At 42.4% G+C, this 23932-nt stretch overlaps 1 protein-coding gene across 1 annotated transcript in view; it reads right to left on the bottom strand.

Moving 5' to 3' along the window:
- Positions 1-13727: 13727 nt before the first annotated feature.
- LOC130361841 (probable cation-transporting ATPase 13A4) overlaps positions 13728-23932 on the bottom strand; it is a 214070-nt gene continuing 203865 nt past the window's right edge. Inside the window, exons 29-30 of the mRNA XM_056565407.1 lie at positions 16302-16382; positions 13728-14390 (exon numbers count right to left, since the gene is read on the bottom strand). Of these exons, the coding sequence (XP_056421382.1) occupies positions 14130-14390; positions 16302-16382 (342 nt within the window). The 3' untranslated portion in view covers positions 13728-14129. The remainder of the gene's footprint in view (positions 14391-16301; positions 16383-23932) is intronic.

The raw sequence follows: 23932 nt of genomic DNA, 5'->3' as shown, positions 1-23932 counted from the left end.
TATAAAGCGCCCTGCGGGCGAGCTACAATGCTAAGAAGAGAAGGAGCTCTTGGATAGAGAATTTCTTTTGAATGGAAGCCATGGGTCCATGTGCATTTACAAAGCCCCCATGATGCCAGAACAGTGGACCCCCCACATGTGACCCTATTTTGGAAACTACACCCCTCACAGAATTTAATAAGGGGCGAAGTGAGCATTTATACCCCACTGGCATTTGACAGATCTTTGGAACAGCAGGCTGCGCAAATGAAAATGACATTTTTCATTTTCATGGAGCACTTTTCCAAAAATCTGTCAGACACGTGGGGCGTAAATGCTTACTGTACCCTATTACATTACAAGGAGGGGTGTAGTTTCCAAAATGGGGTCACATGTGGGTGGAGGGTCCACTGTTCTGGCACCATGGGGCTTCAATTACGGCCCTTCAATTACAGACAAATTTTCTCTCCAAAAGCCCAATGGTGCTCCTTCTCTTCTGAGCATTGTAGTGCGCCCGCAGAGCACTTTACCTCCACATATGGGTTATTTACATACTCAGAAGAAATGGGGTTACAAGATTTGGGGGGTATTTTTTTATATTTTCCCTTGTGAAAATAAAAAAATTAGGGTATCATCAGCATTTTTGTGATTTTTTTTTTCATTTTCCCATCCAAATTTAACAAAAAATTGTCAAACCCCTGTGGGGTGTTAAGGTTTTCTATACCCCTTTTTACGTTCTGTGAGGGGAGTAGTCTCCAAAATGGGGTCATACATGGGTATTTATTTATTAATTTTTATTTGCGGGGGGGGGGGGCAGGGGACAGTGTATATATGTATTTGGTGTGTGTATAGTGTAATACCCTTTATTTGTGCAGTGTAGTGTAGTGCTTTTAGGGTACAAATTTGCCGCAGTTCAAACTTGAAGAAGGAAACTAACTATAAACCCCCCACCCGTGCAAGCCTCCAGCTGTTGCAAATCTACAACTCCCAGCATGCACTGACAGACCATTCATGCTGGGAGTTGTACTTTTGCAACAGCTGGAGGCACACTGGTTGGAAACCTTGAGTTAGGTTCTGTTACCTAATTCAATATTTTCCAACCAGTGTGCATCCAGCTGTTGCAAAACTACAACTCCCAGCATGTTATGCAACAGCTGGAGGCACACAACTACAACTACCAGCATGCTGAGACAGGCGTTTGCTGTTCGTGCATGCTGGGAGTTGTAGTTATTTAAGATTTGGAGGGTTCCGTTTAGAGACCACCACACAGTGATCTCCACACTGTGACCCTCCAGATGTTGCAAAACTAAAAATCCCAGCATGCCAAGACATCAAACAGTTGTCTGGGCATGCTGAGAGCTGTAGCTTTGCAACATCTGGGTTCTAAAGTTTAGAGACCACTGTACAGTGGTCTCCAAATTGTGGCTCTCCAGATGTTGCTAGGCAACAACTCACCTACTGAATTCCATCGTCAGCAGAAACTCCACTGCCGCACGCAGAGGAGGATCACCGATCATCGCCCATCATCGGTAAGGGTCCTCCACTGCCCCTCACAGGACAGTTCCCTCGCTCTGCCCGTACTACTGTGGGTGGGAAGAGCGGGGGGATCAAACTTTAACACCCCCCCCCCGCTCCCGATCTGCTATTAGTCAGTCGCTTCTAACCGATCAATAGCAGGGATAGGAGGGGTGACACCCCTGCCCCCTTACTCCTATCCCTCAAGGGGTTTCGGGGGTGTCTTGGACAGCCCCGATCCCCCTTATTTTCTGGGTCACCGGAGACCCGTATGACCCGGAATTGTAGCAGATTGATGGTCTGAATTGATGTGTGGGTCTCAGAACCCCCCCCCCCCCCCAGGCATTGGCACGCCGAGTATCGGGGACCGAAATTCCAAAGGGTGCACCCTGCGTCCTTAACCCCTTGGGGACGGAGCCCATTATGACCCTAAGGACGGGAGCATTATTTGCAATTCTGACCACTGTCATTTTAAGCATTAATAACTCTGGGATGCTTTTAATTTTCATTCTGATTCTGAGATTGTTTTTTCATGACATATTGTACTTTATGTTTGTGGTAAATTTTTGTCAATACTTTTGTCGATCAAAATTTGATGAAAAAATTAAAAATTTCGCATTTTTCTAACTTTGAAGCTCTGTGCTTGTAAGGAAAATAGACATTCCAAATGAATTATATATTGATTCAAATAAACAATATGTCTACTTTATCTTTGCATCATAAAGTTTGCATGTTTTTACTTTTGGAAGATATCAGAAGGCTTCAAAGTTCAGTAGCAATTTTCACATTTTTCTCAAAATTTTCAAAATCACAATTTTTCAGGGACCAGTTCAGTTTTTAAGTGGATTTGAAGGGCCTTCATATTAGAAATACCCCATAAATGACCAAATTATAAAAACTGCACCCCTCAAATTATTCAAAATGATGTTCAGAAAGTTTGTTAACCCTTTAGGTGTTTCACAGGAATAGCAGCAAAGTGAAGGAGAAAATTCAAAATCTTCATTTTTTACACTTGCATGTTCTTGTAGACCCAGTTTTTGAATTTTTCCAAGGGGTAATAGGAGAAAAATCCCACAAAATTTGTAATCCAATTTCTGTTGAGTAAGGAAATACCTCATATGTGTATGTGAAGTGCTCAACGAGCGCAGTAGAGGGCTCAGAAGGGAAGGAGCGACAATGGGATTTTGGAGAGTGAGTTTTACTGAAATGGTTTTTGAGGGGCATGTCGCATTTTTTTGGAAACTACACCACTCAAGGTACGTAACAAGGGGTCCAGTGAGCCTTAACATCCCACAGGTGTTTGATAACTTTTTGTTAAAGTCGGATGTGTAAATGAAAATTTTTTTCCCCCTAAAGTGCTGTTTTTCCCCCCAAATTTACCCTTTTTACAAATGGTAATGGGAGAAAATGTGCAACCCCATCTCTTCTGAGTATGGAAATACCACATGTTAGGATGTAAAATGATCTGCGGGCAAACTACAATACTCAGAAGAGAGTCACATTTGGCTTTTGGAAAGCAAATTTTGCTGAAATGGTTTTTTTTTGGGGGGGGGGGGGCATGTCACATTTAGGAAGCCCCTATGGTGCCAGAACAGCAAAAAAACAAAACAAAAAAACACATGGCCTACAATTTTGGAAACTACACTCCTCAAGGAACGTAAAAAGGTGTACAGTGAGCCTTAACACCCCACAGGTGATTGAGGAACTTTCGTTAAAGTGGGAACGTGAAAAAGCAAAATTTAACTTTTAACGCTGATTTACCCCAAACTTTTCATTTTCACAAGGAGTAATAGGAGAAAATTTGTAACCCCATTTCTCTTGAGTAAGGAAATACCTCATATGTGCATGTAAAGTGATCTGTGGGTGCACTAGAGGGCTCAGAAGGGAAGGAGCGACATTGGACTTTTGGAGAGTGAATTTTGCTGAAATGTTTTTTTGGGGGCATGCCACATTTAGGAAGCCCCCATGATGCCAGAACAGTGAAAAAAAAACACATGGCATACTATTTTGGAAACCACACCCCTTACAGAAATTAATAAGGGGTGCAGAAAGCATTTACAACCCACTGGCATTTGACAGATCTTTGGAACAGTGGGCTGTGCAAATGAAAAATTTAATTTTTCATTTTTACAGACAACTGTTCAAAAAATCTGTCAGACACCTGTGGGGCGTAAATGTTCACCGTACCCCTTGTTACATTCCGTGAGGGGTTTAGTTTCCAAAATGGGGTCACATGTGGAGGGGGTGCACTGTTCTGGCACAATGGGGGCTTTGTAAACAAACATAGCCTTCAATTCCTACATAATTCTCTCTCAAAAAGCCCAATGGCACCCCTTCTCTTCTGAGCATGGTAGTTCGCCCGCAGAGCACTTTACATCCACATATGGGATATTTATATACTCCGAAGAAATGGGGTCACAAACTTTTGGGGGCATTGGGGTAACACCAGCATTTCAGGGGAATTTTTTTTTTTCATGTCCAACTTTAACGAAAATTTGTCAAAGACCTGTAGGTTGTTAAGGCTCACTATACCTCTTGTTACGTTCCGTGTGGGGTGTAGTTTCCAAAATGGGATCACATGTGGGTGTTGTTTTTTTTTGCATTCATGTCAGAACTGCTGTAACGATCAGCCACAAATGTACATGGCGCTCTCTCACTCCTGAGCCATGTAGTTCGTCCGCAGAGCATTTTACGCCCACATATGAGGTATTTCCGTACTCAGAAGAAATTGCGTTAGAAATGTTGCGGTCTTTTTCTCCTTTTACCTCTTGTGAAAATTAAAAGTATGGGGCAACACCAGCATGTTAGTGTAAAAACTTTTTTTTTTACATTAACATGCTGGTGTAGACCCCAACTTTACCTTTTTATAAGGGGTAAAAGGAGAAAAATCCCCCCAAAATTTGTAACACAATTTCTAATGAGTACGGAAATACCCCATATGTGGCCCTAAACCGTTGCCTTGAAATACAACAGGGCTCTGAAGTTAGAGAGCGCCATGCGCATATGAGGCCTAAATAAGGAATTTGCAATAGGGGCGGACCGTGTTACAAGGATGGGGCTTGTCTCCACCAAAACCCTACAGCAGTGTTTCCCAAACAGGGTGCCTCCAGCTGTTGCAAGACTCCCAGCCTCCCAGGATAGTCTATGGCTTTCTGGCAATACAGGGAGTTGTGGTTTTGCAACAGCTGGAGGCTCTGTTTAGGAAACACTGCCATATGAGACGTTTTTCATTATTATTTGGGGGGGGGCGGGACGTGTAAGGGGGTGTATATGTAGTGATTTACTTTTTATTATTTGTTAGTGTAGTGTAGTGTTTTTAGGGTACATTCACACAAGCGCGGGTTCACAGTAAGTTTTCCGATGGGAGTTTGAGTTGCGGCGGAAAATTTGCCGCAGCTCAAACTTGCAGAAGGAAACCCACTGTAAACCCCCACCCGTGTGAATGTACCCTGTACATTCACATGGGGGGGGGGGCACCCCAAACCTTCAGGTGTGGCAAAAGGACAAAACTCCCAGCATGTACGGTCTGTCAGTGGATTCTGGTAGTTGTTGTTTTGCAACAGCTGGAGGCACACGGGTTGGAATCACTGAGTTAAGAAACAGACTCTAGCTCAGTGTTTCCCAACCAGTGTGCCTACAGCTGTTGCATAACTACAGCTCCCAGCATGCCTGTCCAGACTGTAGCCCTCCAGATGTTGCAAAACACAACTTCAAGCATGCTCAGACTGTCCAGGCATGCTGGGAGTTGTAGTTCTGCAACATCTGAAGTGCCAGATATTGGAGAACTACACGCCCAGCATCCCTGACTGTCTGGCCATGCTGGGAATTGTACTTTTGCAACATCTGGAGGGCTACAGTTTTGAGACCACTGCATAGTGGTCTCCAAACTGTGCCACTTCAGATGTTGCAAAACTACAACTCCCAGCATGCCCATACAGTCAGTGCATGCTGAAAGTTGTAGTTTTGCAACATCTGGAGGACCACAGTTTAGAGACCACTACACAGTGGTCTCCAAACTGTGACCCTCCAGATGTTGCAAAACTACAACCCCCAGCATGCTGGGAGTTGTTGTTTTGCAGCTTTTAGAAGGCCACAGAGAAGATCACTTACCGCAATCTTCACTACAGCCTTCTCCACGCTGCACTTTCTGGCCGCACTCCTCCTGCTGCCATCGATGCCGCTGCTCCTCAAGGATGCCGCCTCCGCCGGTCTGGTAAGCCGGGCATGCTCCCCACCTCGCCGCCTGTGTTCCCGCCCACTCTGCCCCGACTTTGATCGGTGGGCAGAGCAGGGGAAATTAACTTTAACCCCCCGCCTCAAACTGACATTGCTTGTCAGCCTGATCGACCAATGGCAGGGAGCTGTCTCTGGCCTGGATTCAGTCAATTCAGACCAGCGATTTGCGGAGATCGTCGGCATGGAGGGGGGTCTTAGGACCCCCTAGGCATTGCCACGGGATGCCTGCTGATCTGCAGTCATCCCAGTCTGATCGTCTGGCGAGCTGCGGTGATCGAAAATACGGACGGTGTATGGATACACCCTCTGTCCTTAAGTGGTGGGATGCGAGGGCGTATGCATGCGCCCTCCGTCCCCAAGGAGTTAAAGTTGGATGTGTAAATGATTTTTTTTTCCACTAAAATGCTGTTTTTTCTCCAAATTTAACATTTTTACAAGTGTTAATAGGAGACAATGCCCCCCATTTCTTCTGCATATGGAAATACCCCATGTGTGGACATAAAGTGCTCTGTGGGTGCACTACAATGCTTAGAAGAGAAGGAGTCACATTTGGCTTTTTGAAAGAAAATTTTGCTGAAATTGTTTTTGGGGGCATGTCACATTTAGGAAGACCCTATGTTGCAAGAACAGCAAAAAAAAAAGCCCCACATGGCACACTATTTGGGAAACCATACCCCTCAAGGAACATAAAAAGGGGTAAATTGAGCCTTTAGACACCACAGGTGTTTGACAAATTTCTGCCAAAGTTGGACGTGACGTGATATTTTTCACGAAAATGCTGGTGTTTCCTCAAATTTTTTATTTTCACAAGGGGTAATAGGAGAAAAAGCCTCCCAAAATGTTTAACCCTGTTTCTTCTGAATATGAAAATACCTCATATGTGGATGTAAAGTGCTCTGTGGGTAAACTACAATGCGCAGAAGAGAAGGAGCGCCATTGGGCTTTTGGAGAGAGAACTTGTTTGGAATGGAAGTTGGGGGCCATATGCGTTCACATAGCCCCCATGGTGCCAGAACAATGGACCCCCACATGTGACCCCATTTTGGAAACTACACCCCTCACGGAATGCGATAAAAGAATAAGAGGTGCAGTGAGCATTTACACCCCACTGGTGCTTGACAGATGTTTGGAACAGTGGGCTGTGCAAATGAAAAATTAAATTTTTCATTTTCATGGACCACTGTTCTAAAAATCTGTCAAACACCAGTGGGGTTTAAATGCTCACTATACCCCTTATTACATTCCATGAGGGGTGTAGTTTCCAAAATGGGATGATGTGGGGGGGGGGGGTCCACTGTTCTGGCACCATGGGGGCTTTATAAATGCACATGGCCTTCATTTCCAGACACATTCTCTATCCAAAAGCCCAATGGCGCTCCTTCTCTTCTGAACATTGTAGTTCGCCAACAGAGCACTTTATATCCACATATGGGGTATTTCGATACCCAGAAGAAATGGGGTTACAAATTATGGGGGGCTTTTTCCTATTACCCTTTGTGAAAATGAAAAATTTGGTGTAACACCAGCATTTTAGTGAAAAAAAAATTCATTTTCACGTCCAGCTTTAACGAAAATTCTTCAAACACATGTGGGGTGTTAAAGCTCACTATACCCCTTGCTATGTTCCGTGAGGGGTGTAGTTTCCAAAATGGGGTCACATGTGGATGTTTTCTTTTTTTTTGTGTTTATGTCAGAACCGCTGTAATGATCAGCCACCCCTGTGCAAATCACCTCAAATGTACATGGCCTTGTTTTGTGTCTGCAGAGCATTTTACGTCCACATATGGCGTATTTCCGTACTGTACTCAGAAGAAATTGTGTTACAGATTTTGGGGGTCTTTTTTTCCTTTTACTTCTTGTGAAATGGAACAGTATGGGGCAACACCAGCATGTTAGTGTAAAATTTTTTTTTTTAACAATAACATGCTGGAGTAGACCCCAACGTTACCTTTTCATAAGGGGTAAAAGGAGAAAAAGCCTCCCAATTTTTTTAGTCAATTTCTCCCGAGTACGGAAATACCCCATATGTGGCACTAAACTGTTGCCTTGAAATACGACAGGGCTCCGAAGTGAGAGAGTGCTTTGCGCATTTGAGGCCTAAATTAGGGATTTGCATAAGGACGGACCCGGATGCAAGAATTACACTTGCCTCTGATTCCAAAATTACCCTATGGCAGTGGTTCCCAAACAGAGTGCCTCCAGCTGTTGCAAAACTCCCAGCATGCCTGGACAGTCAATGGCTGTCCAGCAACACTGTGAGTTGTTGTTTTGCAACAGCTGGAGGCTCCGTTCTATAAACTATGCCGTACCAGACGTTTCTCATTTTTATTGAGGGAGAGGGGGGTATATGTGTAGTGTATATGTAGTGTTTTACTTTTAATGTTGTGTAGTGTAGTGTAGTGTTTTTAGGGTACATTCACACGGGTAGGTTCACAGTGAGTTTCCTGCTGGGAGTTTGAGCTACAGCAGAAAATTTGCTGCATCTTAAACTTGCAGCGAGAAACTCACTGTAAGCCCCTGCCCATGTGAATGTACCATATACATTCACATGGGGGGGCAAACCTCCAGCTGTTGCAAAACTGCAACTCCCAGCATGCCCTTTGTTTGTCTGTGCTTGTTGGGGGTTGTAGTTATGTTACAGCTGGAGGCACCCTGGTTGCAAAACACTGAGAGTTTGTTACTTAACTCAGTGTTTCCCGACCTGTGTGCCTCCAGCTGTTGCAAAACTACAAATCCCAGCATGCATGGTTTGTCAGTTTGACAATGTTTCCCAACCAATGTGCCTCCAGTTGTTGCAAAACTACAGCTCTCAGCATGCCCAGACAGCCGAAGAGCATGTTGGGAGTTGTAGTTATGCAACACCTGGAGGAGAACAGTTTAGAGACCACTGTGTAGTGGTGTCCAAACTGTGACCCTCCAGATGTTGCAAAACTACAACTCCCAGCATACCCATTGTAGAAGTTGTAGTTTGGCAACTCCTAGAAGGCAGCAAAGAAGATTACTTATTGTACCACTGATCTTCACTGCTGCCTCCATAGCCACCTGCTTTGTGCCCGCGGTCCCATTGCTGGTCCCACCGCTGATCCCGCCTGTCCCCCGCCACAATCTCCCATACTCTGACCCCTACCACCATCTTCCCCCACTGACCAATGGCAGGGGCAGGCCCGTCGCTACAGGACAGGCAAACCAAGCAATTGCTTGGGCCCCCGAACTGGCTGGGGGCCCCCAAGCACAGCCAGTGCTTGCCCGTCCTGTAGCGATTAACAATTGTGCTCTTGGAGCTTGTGCTCCGGGCCCCAAGCACCCAGTCAAACAAGAGGGCCCCCAAATGTTTGACATTTTTTTTAAATAAACTAATTTGCAGCTTTGGAGTTCTTCTCACCTCACCACAATCCCGCTCCCCCCACCCCCGCTGCACTTGGTATGTTCCCTCAGCCCCTACTCTTCTCTCAGCCTTCAGCCATCTGAGCAGGAGGAGGGGGGAGGAGAGAGCTGTGAGGAAAGGAGACTGCATATATTTGTGTATAAGCGCATGTGTGGATATATATATATATATATATATATATATATATATGTGTGTGTACATATGTGTATGTCTATGTACTGTGCCTGTGTGTGTGTGTGTTACTACTGTGGATGACTATATGTAAAGTGCAAGTGTGTATCTATACCAGTGTTTCCCAACCAGGGTGCCTCCAGTTGTTGCAAAACTACAACTCCCAGCATGCCCGGACAGCCAAAGGATGTCTGGGCATGCTGGGAGTTGTAGTTTTGCAACCTCTGTATTCATCCTGGTTGGGAAACATTGACCTATTCTATCTGCGTGTGTATGATGCATGTACAGTATGTAATGTGTAAAATATCTGTGTGTGTATGATGCATGTACAGTATGTAATGTGTACAGTGTGTGTGTGTGTGTATGATGCATGTACAGTATGCAATGTGTACAGTATCTGTGTGTATGATGCATGTACAGTATGTAATGTGTACAGTGTGTGTGTGTGTATGATGCATGTACAATATGTAATGTGTACAGTGTGTGTGTATGATGCATGTACAGTATGTAATGTGTACAGTATCTGTGTGTATGTTACATGTACAGTATGTAATGTGTACAGTGTGTGTGTATGAAGCATGTACAGTATGTAATGTGTACAGTATGTGTGTGTATGATGCATGTACAGTATGTAATGTGTACAGTGTGTTGTGTGTGTATGATGCATGTACAGTATGTAATGTGTACAGTGTGTGTGTGTATGAAGCATGCATGTACAGTATGTAATGTGTATAGTGTGTTGTGTGTGTATGAAGCATGCATGTACAGTATGTAATGTATACAGTATGGTGTGTGTGTATGAAGCATGCATGTACAGTATGTAATGTGTACAGTGTGTTGTGTGTGTATATAATGCATGCAATGGCAGATCCAGGGGGGGGGGGAACGGGACAATTGCCCCGTCCCGTGCATGCGCCGATTGGAAAGCAACACGGAGAAGCGGAGCAGCGAACAGGACATGCGCTGGCCAGCATGGTAAGTGACCAGCGGCACATCAGCTTCAGTGCTCCGACCACCGCTCCTCCAGTCCCGGGACCTACTGCTATGGTGACCGGACAAAAGGAGCAGTGGTCAGAACACTGAAGTAGGGCAGTAAACAGGCATACAGCCTCCAGCTATACACTGTATGGCTGGAGGCTGTATGTCTGTGGGGGAACATACTACACCTAATGTGGGGGGACTATACTGCACCTAATGTGGAGAACTATACTGCACCTAATGTGGGGGACTATACTAATGTGGAGAACTATACTGCACCTAAAGTGGGGAACTATACTGCACCTAATGTGGAGAACTATACTGCACCTAATGTGGAGAACTATACTGCACCTAATGTGGGGGACTATACTAATGTGGAGAACTATACTGCACCTAAAGTGGGGAACTATACTGCACCTAATGTGGAGAACTATACTGCATCTAATGTGGGGAGAACTATACTGCACCTAATGTGGGGAGAACTATACTGCACCTAATGTGGGGATAACTATACTGCATCTAATGTGGGGAGAACTATACTGCACCTAATGTGGGGAGAACTATACTGCACCTAATGTGGGGAGAACTGTACTGCACCTAATGTGGGGAGAACTATACGGCACCTAATGTGGGGGAACTATACTGCACCTAATGTGGGGGACTATACTGCACCTAATGTGGGGAGAACTATACTGCACCTAATGTGGGGAGAACTATACTGCACCTAATGTGGGGAACTATACTGCACCTAATAATTTTGATACAGCTGAAGACACCCTGGTTAGGAAACTATGCACTTGGTTTGTAATATACTGAATAGGCTAGGCCAGTGTTTCCCAATCAGTGTGCCTCCAGCTGTTGCAAAACTACAACTCCCAGCATGCTCAAAGGCTGTCAGGGAATGCTGGGAGTTGTAGTTTTACAACAGCTGAAGGCACACTGGTTTGGAAACACTGGTGTAACATGATGTGTATGCTGAATAGGCTAGGACAGTGTTTCCCAACCAGTGTGCCTCCAGCTGTTGCAAAACTACAACTCCCAGCATGCCCAAAGTCTGTCCAGGCATGCTGGGAGTTGTAGTTTTGATACAGCTGAAGGCAGACTGGTTTGTAAACACTATCATACACACACATAACAGGGACTACAACCCCCAGCATTCAGGAGTTCCCCCCCCCCCCCCCTCACACATAGAAATCATCCCCAGTCTGAGATTTATTCCCCTGCAGTTTATACATCCCCAGCCCCTGAACCCTTGTTATCCCTTCACATAACACTTTCTCCCCTTCACATATACTTCTCTGTCTTCTTTCAGTGCAGACCTGCGTCCTCAGAGGACAGAGCAGGGGGAGGGGAGATGAGGAGCTGTGTAGGAGCTTCTTACTCTCATGCACACCTGTTACCACCTGGAGGGGGAGATGAGGGGGCGTGGCCTATCTCTGTCATGCAGTTCTGAAAGAACAGAGAAAAAAAAAAAAGCTCTGACATCTTGTCCACAGCCTAATCGTAACCTGTGGACAACAGTTAGAGATCCAACACAGAACTACAGAACTTCCTGGCCCACAAACAGGTAAGAAAAAAGACAAATTCAACACAAACATAAAATACATATCAATTGCAAAAAACATGAACTTTAAAAGAAGATGCAATATAGCCAAAAATCTTAACCACCGGAGTACCCCTTTATGGATCGAGGATGCATGGCATATGCATACGCCCTGCATCCCCAAGGGGTTAAGGGGTTAAAGTAGTAAAAAAAAAAAAAATCATAAATTGGGAATTCTTGTAATCGGATGGACCTACAGGATAAAATAAGGTGTCATTTTTACCAAAAAGTGCACTGCGTAAAAATGGAAGCCCCCAAAATTACAAAATGGGGGGAAATCATGGAAAATGGAGGAGGTGAGCATCTTTTTATTCCATTAATTAATGCGGTGGAAACTGTGTACCTGCACCAAATGTATTAAACAGTGCAGGGTATATGATACAAATGGTGCTGATCACATTTCTTATTTCAGTACTCCACTTTGTATAATGTTTTTCATGTGACTTTTTGTGGGACATTTTAAACCGTACAACAAATGTGCGACTTGTTTGAACATTTTGTTTGTAAGCTATGAGGACTGGTGTAGATTTGTGCAGTTGCACATAACGATGCGACAAACTGAAAAGTTGCACAAGAAAGAAATCTGACCACTGCAAAAAACACAACTCAAAACACATCTACCACAGCAAAATCTACACCAAAATATAGCGCCAAAGATATCCAACAAAAAGATAGTAAAATGCTTCATAAATTCCCCCATCATGTCCAAATCATCTACCCAACTAATGACCAATAAATATTTTTACTGGATTAGATTTCCACACTTAGCTTAAACACACAGCAGACTTTTCCCAATTCTTCAGTTTAATTTTGACATTAATGGAACCACGCAAATTTAACTAATGAATAGGTCCTAAGACTTACAGTTATAAATCTATTAGATAAACCAAGACTGCAGACTCAATTTATGGGATGAAATTAGACCATCAAATTAAACACATAGTACAATTATAGTGGCATGTAAAACGATATACTGTAGGTTAAAAATGGTATACTGCCGACATAACATAAACATGCTACTAATAATAACAATTATAATAATGATAGATAATAAATACCTAACTAATATAAGGAAAGGTATGTTCATATATATGTATGTATATATAGATGGTTTACTAGCTAAAGGACCGGAGATTCAACCCTCTGTTAGAATATTACACATAGCAGTCACAAGACTTTTTAACATACTGTTTGTTAAAAACATTCCTATGTCGACCACTGCTGCATTTAATAGTGCTGTAATGCTCAAGTTCATACAAGGTCCACCCACCCACATAGTCTGTGCAATGTAATGGACACCAGTAATTTGCACAAACTAGCTTTTTTGTGTGGTGCAACCTATGGAGGGGGTTTAACCAACATTATACTAAAAGGCCTCTGGATCAAGTATAAGGGGCCTATATGGCTATTCCAAAAGCTATATCCTTTTCAACCCCATGACAAATAGGTTTATCTTTTTGCATTCTATGTGCCTTACCTAGATTTATAGATTATTGATTGAATGAACTATACATAACATTATCACAGGCATAGAAGAAAGAAAGCACGGAGCACTGACCGTTCTATGGCATCAGGAGACTTTATTCACAGCGTTCAGATATCTAAGGTATTCAGACATCCATGTGGAAGGGGAGAGCGGACAGTTATGAGACTTCAGGCAACGACCGTATCGCGCATCTATGCTTCTTCTGGCCAGAAGAAGCGCAGATGCGCGATACGGTGGTTGCCTGAAGTCTCACTACTGTCCGCTCTCCCCTTCCACATGGATGTCTGAATATCTTAGATGTCTGAATGCTGTGAATGAAGTCTCCTGATGCCATAGAAAGGTCAGTGCTTCGTGCTTACTTTCTTCTATGCCAGTGATATTATGCAAGTGACTGTGATACGTAGTAGCACTGACCTTAAAGCACAGACAGCTACGTTAGCATGAAAAGCCGTCACCTACTGGAATAGACACACTGAGATACACGTAGAAAGGTGCTTTTGTTCGCAGTTCTATTCAGATTGATTTTATACATAACATTACATTACATTAAGCCTTTGAACCTCTCTTTATCTAAATATATTAAAGGGGTACTCCGGTAAAAAAAAAGTTCTAATTAACTGGTGCCCAAAAGCTAAACAGATTTGTAAATTACTTCTATTTATAAAATCGTAACCATTCCACTACTTATCAGCTGCTGTATGCTCCACAGAAAGTAATTTTTTTTTTTTACATTTCTTTTCTGTCTGAAAGTTTTTCACTGGAGTACACCTTTAAGTTTATACATAGGAATTAAGCACAAGTGTTTGTTCAGATTCTTTTTTAAGACTTGGCGCAGCGCAATAACGGGGTTTACGGCGAGAAACAATGTCGCATTCCTCTACAGAGGCATGTTGGATAGCATAGTCCGTTCTGTTCTGTGGAGGCCACTCTGGATCTTTCTGCAGTTTTCTTTGTAACTTTCTGTATTGGCTCTTTGATTTGTAATTGAATATTCTCTTTATCCAGAGCCAGAGTTTTCTGTTGTCAATAAACCATGTCTGGGAAAAAATAAAATTTGTCAATATGTGAAAGGACTTAAAGTTTAAAAATAGCATTTTTATATATTATCCCATTCACATGCTGCATTAGGGGTACATCTACTACGATTCTGAGTACTACTGCAGCACACATCAGCATACCTTCCTACCCTAACATACCGTGGGCCAAAAAAGTATTTAGTCAGCGACCAATTGTGCAAGTTCTCCCACTTAAAAAATGAGAGAGGCCTGTAATTTTCATCATAGGTATACCTCAACTATGAGACACATAATGAGAAAAAAAAAATCCATAAAATCACATGTCCTGATTTCTAAATAATTTATTTGAAAATTATGGTGGCAAATAAGTATTTGGTCACCTACAAACAAGCAAGATTTCTGGCTCTCACAGACCTGTAACTTCTTCTTTAAGAGTCTGTCCTCCACTCGTTACCTGTATTAATGTCACCTGTTTGAACTTGTTATCAGTATAAAAAACACCTGTCTACAACCTCAAACAGTCACACTCCAAACTCCACTATGGCCAAGACCAAAGATCTGTCGAAGGACACCAGAAACAAAATTGTAGACCTGTACCAGGCTGGGAAGACTAACTCTGCAATAGGCAAGCAGCTTGGTGTGAAGAAATCAATAGAGAGCTGGGACCAAGGTAACAAAGGCTACCATCAGTAACACACTACGCCACCAGGGACTCAAACCATGCAGTGCCAGACATGTCGCCCTGCCAAAGCCAGTACATGTCCGGGCCCATGTGAAGTTTTCTAGAGAGCATTTGGATCATCCAGAAGAGGATTGGGGGAATGTCATATGGTTAGATGAAACCAAAGTAGAACTTTTTGGTAAAAACTCAACTTGTAATGCTTGGAGAAGAAAGAATTCTGAGTCGAATGCAAAGAACACCATAACTTCTGTGAAGCAGGTGTGAAACATCATGCTTTGGGGCTGTTTTTCAGCAAAAGGACCAGGACGACTGATCAGTGTTAAGGAAAGAATGAATGGGGCCATGTATCGTGATATTTTGAGTGAAAACCTCCTTCCATCAGCAAGGGCATTGAAGATGAAATGTGGCTGGGTCTTTCAGCATGACAATGATCCTAAACACACTGCCCAGGAAACGAAGGAGTGGCTTTGTAAGAAACATGTCAAGGTCCTGGAATGGTCAACCAATCTCTAGATCTTAACCCCATATAGAACCTTTGGAGGAAGTTGAAAGTCTGTGTTGCCCAGTGACAGCCCCAAAACATCACTACTCTAGAGGAGATCTGCATGAAGTAATGAGCCAAAATACAGGCAACAGTGTGTGAAAACCTTGGGAAGACTTACAGAAAATGTTTGACCTCTGTCATTGCCAACAAAGGGTATATAACAAAGTATTGAGATTAACTTTTGTTATTGACCAAGTACTTATTTTCCACCATCATTTGCAAATAAATTAAAGGCCTCTCATCTTTTTAAGTGGAATAACTTGCACCATTGGTGGCTGATCAGAGTATTTCAAGAATGTGATGTCAATTGGGTCTAAAAGGGGCTACATACACTGACAATCATGGATTTTTTTTTAAATCATAAAACTAGGGGGTGTTGTTGCACCTTTGCTGCGATAATAGCAGGGAAGAATGCCAAAGCATAGGCGTTTGATGGTAGAAAAAGGCCTCTCACCCACTTAACCAGCACCCTGTTCTGTGCTGACAAGGAGCAGCAACTGCTGTCTACATATTAGTGTTTCTTTGTTTTACAGGAGATCTTCTAGATGTGTATCTACAGGGAAGATATCCCCAATAGGTGCCAACTTTTTTTTCTTCAGGAGGAAAGCTTATTGGCATACTGACTTATGGTGGGGTATGGTATAAAATGCAGTGTGATTTTGTTACACTTAACAATTTATTAATAATGTAGTTCAGATTCACTTACCTCTGCAATATATGATACCACAAAGAGAACAAGGACCATGATCAAGATGTTCACTCTCCAGGAGTATGGGGTACAAACAAGCTTAATGATTGAAAACAAAAAAAAAACTTGAATTAGGCTTGGTTCACACTAGTTTTGAAGAAACAGGAATCGGATCTGGCTGGGGGAGTGAAAACCGGGCGCTCCCGTATCCCAGCTGGACCCGGCCCGTATCTCATTCATTTCAATGAGCCGGCCGGAGTCATATCGTGACTCTGGTCGGCTCCTTTTTGCCCTTTATACGGCTTTATTACCAGACCTAAAACCATGGCATACCATGGTTTTAGGTCCGGTCAGGATACGGGGAAAAAATTAGCTGACCGGAGTCACTATATGACTCTGGTTGGCTCATTGAAATGATTGAGATACGGGCCTGGGATACGGAAATGGGATACGGGAGTGCCCGGTTTTCACCACCCCCAGCTGGATCCGGTTCCCGTATCTGCATAACGTAATGTGAACCCACCCTCAGTGTTGTTTTATATAATATAAAATAAAAATATATGTAAAAATAAATAAAATTCTTTATTTATTGCAATAATTAAGTTTATTGAAATATTGCTATAAGTTACAAATATGAGAATGCAACACTACATGTAAACAAAGTTTTGTGTGGGTCTGAGGAGGGACATCAGAAGAAGCACTGCACAGGCCAGGTCAGTGTGTGTGTGTGTCTCTGTGTTTCTGTCTGTGTGTCTGTCTGCGTCTCTTTGTGTGTCTGTCTGTCTGTCGGTGGGACTATGCTACCTAATGCGTGGAAACTGTTACCTAATGTGGGAAAACTGCTACCTAATGTGGGGAATCTATGCTACCTAATGTGGGGAATCTATGCTACCTAATGTGGGGAAACTATGTTACCTAATGTGTGGAAACTATGCTGCTGCCTACCTAATGCTTTTTTTCTTTCTCTTTTGTTTTTTTCACTCTTGGACCCAGGCGGCACAATGTCTTGGGCTGGCCTTGATAAAAAAAGAAAAACTTTACCTGCATAAGACTATGCTCACACAGTATTTTCACCCTCATTTTGTCAGTATTTCTTACCCGAACCAGGAGAGGCACCAATACAGAAATTGATACAATACTTTTGATAAAATGTATCATAGAGAGAAAACAAAGAAACAAGTGCTCAGAGAGGGAGGGGTTCTAGATAAGGAATAGACCATTAATTTGAGGCAAACTTACTTAGATTGGGGGAAACTTTATAGAATATAGTCCAATTCCCCCCTCCAGGTGGGCCGGTATACAACAGATCCCTCAGACACAACTTTGTTATCATCAACAAAGGATTCTTGCCCAATTCTTTTTAAAAGTTTTATTGAAAATATAGTGACGCGTTTCTGAGGTTATTAAATACCTCCTTCCTGATGCCTGAAGAAGGAGGTACAGTATTTAATAATATACCAAAAGATCACCGTGGTGATCCACTAATTCCCTAAATTTACCATATATTAAGAACATTTTTTATTGTTTCATATTAGTTCACACACAAAAAAGATTAAAAAATCAGGGTGTCTCTCTTTCCAGAAATATTAAGTGCAAAGAGTACTGCCAGGACTCAATAGTATTGCAGTATGCACCTGCAGTGTGCCATACTGAGGGAAAGGACACCACTGTGTTTTAAAATTCAGATTCTAGCCCCCCTCGACATGTTTCGCCGTACACACGGCTTTGTCAAGAGGTAACAGGGCTATGAGCAAAAAACGCCAGTGCGGGGGTTTATATCACCTCCCTTCTAGACGTCATTGTGCAGGAAGTACCTCATCCTTATTGGTGGAGCGCCCATCCCACCAATCAGTGCAAATATCTTTTGATTGACTGCTCAGTCGTCCTATCTCACTCCTGGTGTTCCAACCTATCATCGCTGTTGTTGATCAGCGTCGAGGGAGACCTCGTCATGTGACTTGTGACGTGTCTGCGCCATGACCCCTGCGCCAAAACTTCATCGCATTACCCATTGTCTGCGCAGTGAACCCTGCGTTACAAATCGTATCCACCGGCTGTCTCTGCGTAGGTTACTGCGCATGCGTAGTTGCCTGATTCTCATGTGCAGACATCTCTCAAGTATGGGTGCGCAGTATATCCTGCGCACACACTTAGAAAATTTCTCATCCTTCCAACGTGTAATGTTGTTTCTAACAGGGTGAGATGCGCTGTATAACCTGCGCGAGTTCTTAGTTATTCAAACCCCCAGTGTGCGGGCGAGAATTATCCTTGGGATTATCTTGGACTCTTAATAAACTGCTATGACCACTGATAGGGAATTGTATGCTAAATATATTGACATATGATATAATCATGTATATATAGCGCACTATGCAAGGTATTTATAGGGGAACAATTTACAATAACCCTAGAGTAATACAACTGGATGATGTTAGGCTCTATTATATACTGATATGGTCAACAGGGCATTGCTTATTGTAGGATATACACTAATTATGTTGTTCATGATAAAAGTATAATTTACCAACATTCCATATGAGCTAGTATCTTATTGCATCCACATGGAGATTGGTGGTTATCACTTGATATTATATTATTCCTTTTCTACTTCTCATAATTCAATCACTGTTCTTCTCTTCCCTCTACCTTCATTTTAACTTCATTTTCCCTTTTTAGCAGAATAATGGAATGTACCTCCAAATCCAGGCATCCTCCAAACGGTAAGCATTATCTCAATTATTATAAGACCCTATTTTGGGGGACTAAGGATTAGCTCAAGGATGGTTCACAGCTATCATCATATAGCAGGGACACTTTAAAACCAATTGGTCATATGCGATGACATTAGGGGTCAGAGCTACTTAAATAGAAAACGTCTGATATTGTATGTGCAGTTAGATAGGTAAAATTTCGAACCGATTGATGAAGGAGGTCAACTTATTTATTCCAATGTATAATTCAATATTATTGTCAATGCTCTCTAGATTTCTCCATGACCTCATTAGTTCACTATTGTTTAGGATAGAGATACAAGGTCCAATATTTGAGAGAATAGGACAGCAGCAGTCGAGTACTTCCCATACAACAACTAATTGGCGTGTGTGATTGTTAGAGTAACCTTCAGACTTGTGAATAATACGGCAGGTAAATTCTTCAAATAAATGCTGAGAAGGTAAAACCTTCATTCAGGCCACTCGGGCTCAGTGATTTGAGTCTTTGAATCCATCTTGCCTCCTCACGAAGTAATTTCCTATCCAGGTTCCCTTGTCTTGGGCCTAACGTCATTTTGATTAATCCCCAAAACTTAAGGGTCCGAATATCACCTCTATGTATTTCAATCACATGTCTTGCCAGTGGTGTATCCGCACCAGTGCGGATAGTACTCAAGTGTTGGGAGATACGTCTCCTTAATTCCTGTGTGGTTTTCCCCACATATAATTTAGTACATCCACACTGGGCGATATACACCACTCCTCTGGTTTGGCAATTGATGAAATCACGAATGATGTATTTCCGGTTATCCACCGGATTGATGAAATCCTTTGTTCTCGGCAGAAAAACACAAAATGAAAAATTCCCACATGGGTGAGACCCCTTCACGGGAGATTGTAGCCAAGTCCCTTCAGGTTTCTCATAGAATAGGCTGTGAACTAAATGTTCACAAATGTTCTTGCCCCTTCTATATGTGACTGAAGGGAACGGTGCAATGACTTCTTTCAGATCTTCATCAGCTTCCAAAATAGGCCAGAACTGGCGTAATATCTGTATGACTTGATGATTGTTTTCATCATATGTCCCAATACACTGTACAGTCCTACCAATGGGATTCATTGGTTTACTCCTCAATAATTCCTGTCTGGGGGTATCACGTGCCCTGGCAAAAGCTCTGTGGAGCACTTTTTTCGAGTATCCCCTCTTGATGAATTTTCCATACAGTATTTTGCATTCTTGAAGGAATGCTTCATGAGTCGAGCAATTTCTTTTAGCACGTAGGTATTGGCCTACAGGAATCCCTCTCTTGAGAGGGCTAGGGTGGAAACTGCCCCACTCAAGGAAGCTGTTTGTAGAAGTGGGCTTCCTGTATATCTGTGTCTGGACGCTGCCACCAGGTTCCAGGGTGATCTGTAAATCTAAGAAATTAATCGTAGTGCTGTGAATTTCTGAAGGGAAAAGCATTCCAATATCATTAGTATTAAGTGTGTTTACAAATTGTTGAAAAAGTGTCTCAGTGCCATCCCAAAAAATCAAAACATCATCAATATAACGTGCCCAAAATAATATGTGAGAAGTGTAATCGTGATGGGTGTCAGTGAAAACCATTGTGTTTTCCCACCACCCTAAAAATAAATTGGCAAAATTTGGCGCACAGGCCCATCGCCGTGCCTTTGTGTTGTAAGTGGAAGTGACCATCAAAAATGAAATAGTTGTGAGTAAGCAAAAATTGAAGTAGTGACAAAATAAACTTGTTGTGCTCAGTGAACTGTGTCCCCCTAGTGCACAGAAAATAATCTACCGCCCTCAAACCCAAGTCGTGTTGGATATTGGTGTATAGTGCCTCAACATCGAGGCTTGCAATGTATGTATTGGGCGGGAAATAAATTTCCTGTAACCTGGATACAGCGTCACCAGTGTCCCTAATGTAGGATGGCAAGGTTTGAACAAATGGGGCCAGCATTTGATTAACATAGAGGCTTATGCCCTCTGTGAGGTTCTCAATGAGGGGACGTCCTGGGATAGGTATTTTCTTTTTGTGAATTTTAGGTAGCGCGTATATTGTTGCAATGGTAGGTTTCGGATTTAACATGAACTTGAATTCATCCTCTGTGATTAATCCTTTATCTTTTGCTTCGCTAAGCAACACTCTCAATTCATTTATGTATTTTTCCGTAGGATTGGACTCCAACCGTCGGTATGTGGCTCCATCACCAATCAATCGCTGCACCATGTCCAGGTAATCATTCTTGTTCATAATTACTATGTTGCCCCCCTTATCGGAGGGCTTAATGATTATCTCCTTGTTGTTTTCTAATTCCAGCAGTGCCCGATTTTCATCAAAGGTAAGATTATTGTTCCTTCTTTTCCTGGGTTGGATCTCTTCTAGTTTGGTACATACCATCTGAACAAATATATTTATATTATCGAACTGTGTAAAGTTCGGGGTAGTTCTACTCCTAGGTTTTAGATTGGAGAAAGGTGCAGTGGGTCCTCTACCACCACTTTCGTTTTCTTCTAATAGTTCATATAGATCACTAACTACTTGATTGTCCTGTCTAATTTGTATATTACTTTCATTTGGTTTATGCACTTTGTAAAGTGCAAGTTTCCTTGCAAATAAATTAATGTCTTTAATCCACTCAAATGAATCATAACGCGGAGTGGGTGTATATGACAGCCCTTTCTTAAGCAGACGGATTTGTTCATCGGTAAGTATGTGTGAGGATAGATTGCATATCTGCATTTCATCCTCATCATGTATACTAGTTACTTTTGTTTCGAGGGATATGCTCATTTGTCCCTGTCCCTCAGTTGTACTCCATCCCCTAAAAAAAGGGGGGGATTTCCAGCATTCAAAGTTGGACCCATTGATGTTATCTGGGCTGCAGTAGTGACTATAGGTGGTTGCACCAACGGCGTGAACTGTAACGCAGAAGAATAGGACGTGATGGAGGAAGTTCCCTCCCCATTTCTGTTGATTGCACCCATAGGGGTATTGGAAGATGCAGTTGTTTGTAGTGACCCTGCTTGTTGCAATTGCATTACATTTCCTCCCCATTGTTGATTATTTCCAAACTGATCAGATGGATTTCCCAACGTTCGGGTATTAATTATCGGTGCACTCTGTTGGAATTGATTATAATTACCACTCTGTTGTGGTTGATTGTGATTTCCCCCACTACTCTGTTGGGGCTGTCTATAACTCCCTGTACTCTGGTAATGATCACGGTTGTTGGGACCTCTATTCACTGTTTTTTTTATTGTTGTATGGTGGTCTCCTCCTACTTTTATTTCTCGGTTGTCTATTAAACTGATTACTGGGAGTGTTACTATAGGTTGGATCGTCAGATTCAGAATAATCGGATTCAGAGATATCTGTGTATTTACTGTAATTGTCCACAGGTCTTTTAGTATATATTTGTCCGGATTCAAAATCCCTTTTATCACGTATATACTTTTTGTGTTTTTTCTCTTTGATCTCCGATTGGAAGCTCTGGATGTTCCTTTGCGAGCGCTGTTCTAAATGAGTAAATTCAAGGTTATCCTTGAATGTCTGTATTTCCTCTAATTTGGCCTCCAATAAAGTACTTATAGAATTATATGCTTTCCTTTCATATGCTAACAGATAATCTATCATGCGTAATGAATTCTCAGTGAGGACTTTTTGCCACCCCTTGAGAAATTCAGGGTCCTCCTGGTGTGAGTTGGGGACTATGTTGATACGTAGTCCTCTATATACCCAGCCCTGCTGTAGGTATGTCTCAAGGCTTGTCACTTCCCACCAGGAGCGCAAATATTTCTTATAGATTTTCTGTGAATTGTGAAATGCCGTATTAATGTCCACCTGATTTAAAGGCAGCTCATTAGAGGAGAATACATGTTGGGCTTCTGTAAGGAAGGAGTCTGGATTCAGTTTGCTAGATAAAAATCCTGCCATCCTACGAACTAGTTCGTTATGAATTGCCGTGTATGGCAAGGTCTATATATGGGGTGATTAACCCCTATTTACTGATGATCCATATTAGACCAATATATGGAGGGTTAAACCAAACAATATACCAAAAGATCACCGTGGTCAGCATATGAAAGGAAAGCATATAATTCTATAAGTACTTTATTGGAGGCCAAATTAGAGGAAATACAGACATTCAAGGATAACCTTGAATTTACTAATTTAGAACAGCGCTTGCAAAGGAACATCCAGAGCTTCCAATCGGAGATCAAAGAGAAAAAACACAAAAAGTATATACGTGATAAAAGGGATTTTGAATCAGGACAAATATATACTAAAAGACCTGTGGACAATTACAGTAAATACACAGATATATCTGAATCCGATTATTCTGAATCTGACGATCCAACCAATAGTAACACTCCCAGTAATCAGTTTAATAGACGACCGAGAAATAAAAGTAGGAGGAGACCACCATACAACAATAAAAAAAACAGTGAATAGAGGTCCCAACAACCGTGATCATTACCAGAGTACAGGGAGTTATAGACAGCCCCAACAGAGTAGTGGGGGAAATCACAATCAACCACAACAGAGTGGTAATTATAATCATTTCCAACAGAGTGCACCAATAATTAATACCCGAACGTTGGGAAATCCATCTGATCAGTTTGGAAATAATCAACAATGGGGAGGAAATGTAATGCAATTGCAACAAGCAGGGTCACTACAAACAACTGCATCTTCCAATACCCCTATGGGTGCAATCAACAGAAATGGGGAGGGAACTTCCTCCATCACGTCCTATTCTTCTGCGTTACAGTTCACGCCGTTGGTGCAACCACCTATAGTCACTACTGCAGCCCAGATAACATCAATGGGTCCAACTTTGAATGCTGGAAATCCCCCCTTTTTTTAGGGGATGGAGTACAACTGAGGGACAGGGACAAATGGGCATATCCCTCGAAACAAAAGTAACTAG

The sequence above is a fragment of the Hyla sarda genome, chromosome 3 (genome assembly GCF_029499605.1).
Source record: "Hyla sarda isolate aHylSar1 chromosome 3, aHylSar1.hap1, whole genome shotgun sequence".
Classification (NCBI taxonomy): Eukaryota; Metazoa; Chordata; class Amphibia; order Anura; family Hylidae; genus Hyla; species Hyla sarda.
This window is presented reverse-complemented; position numbering and strand designations above follow the sequence as displayed.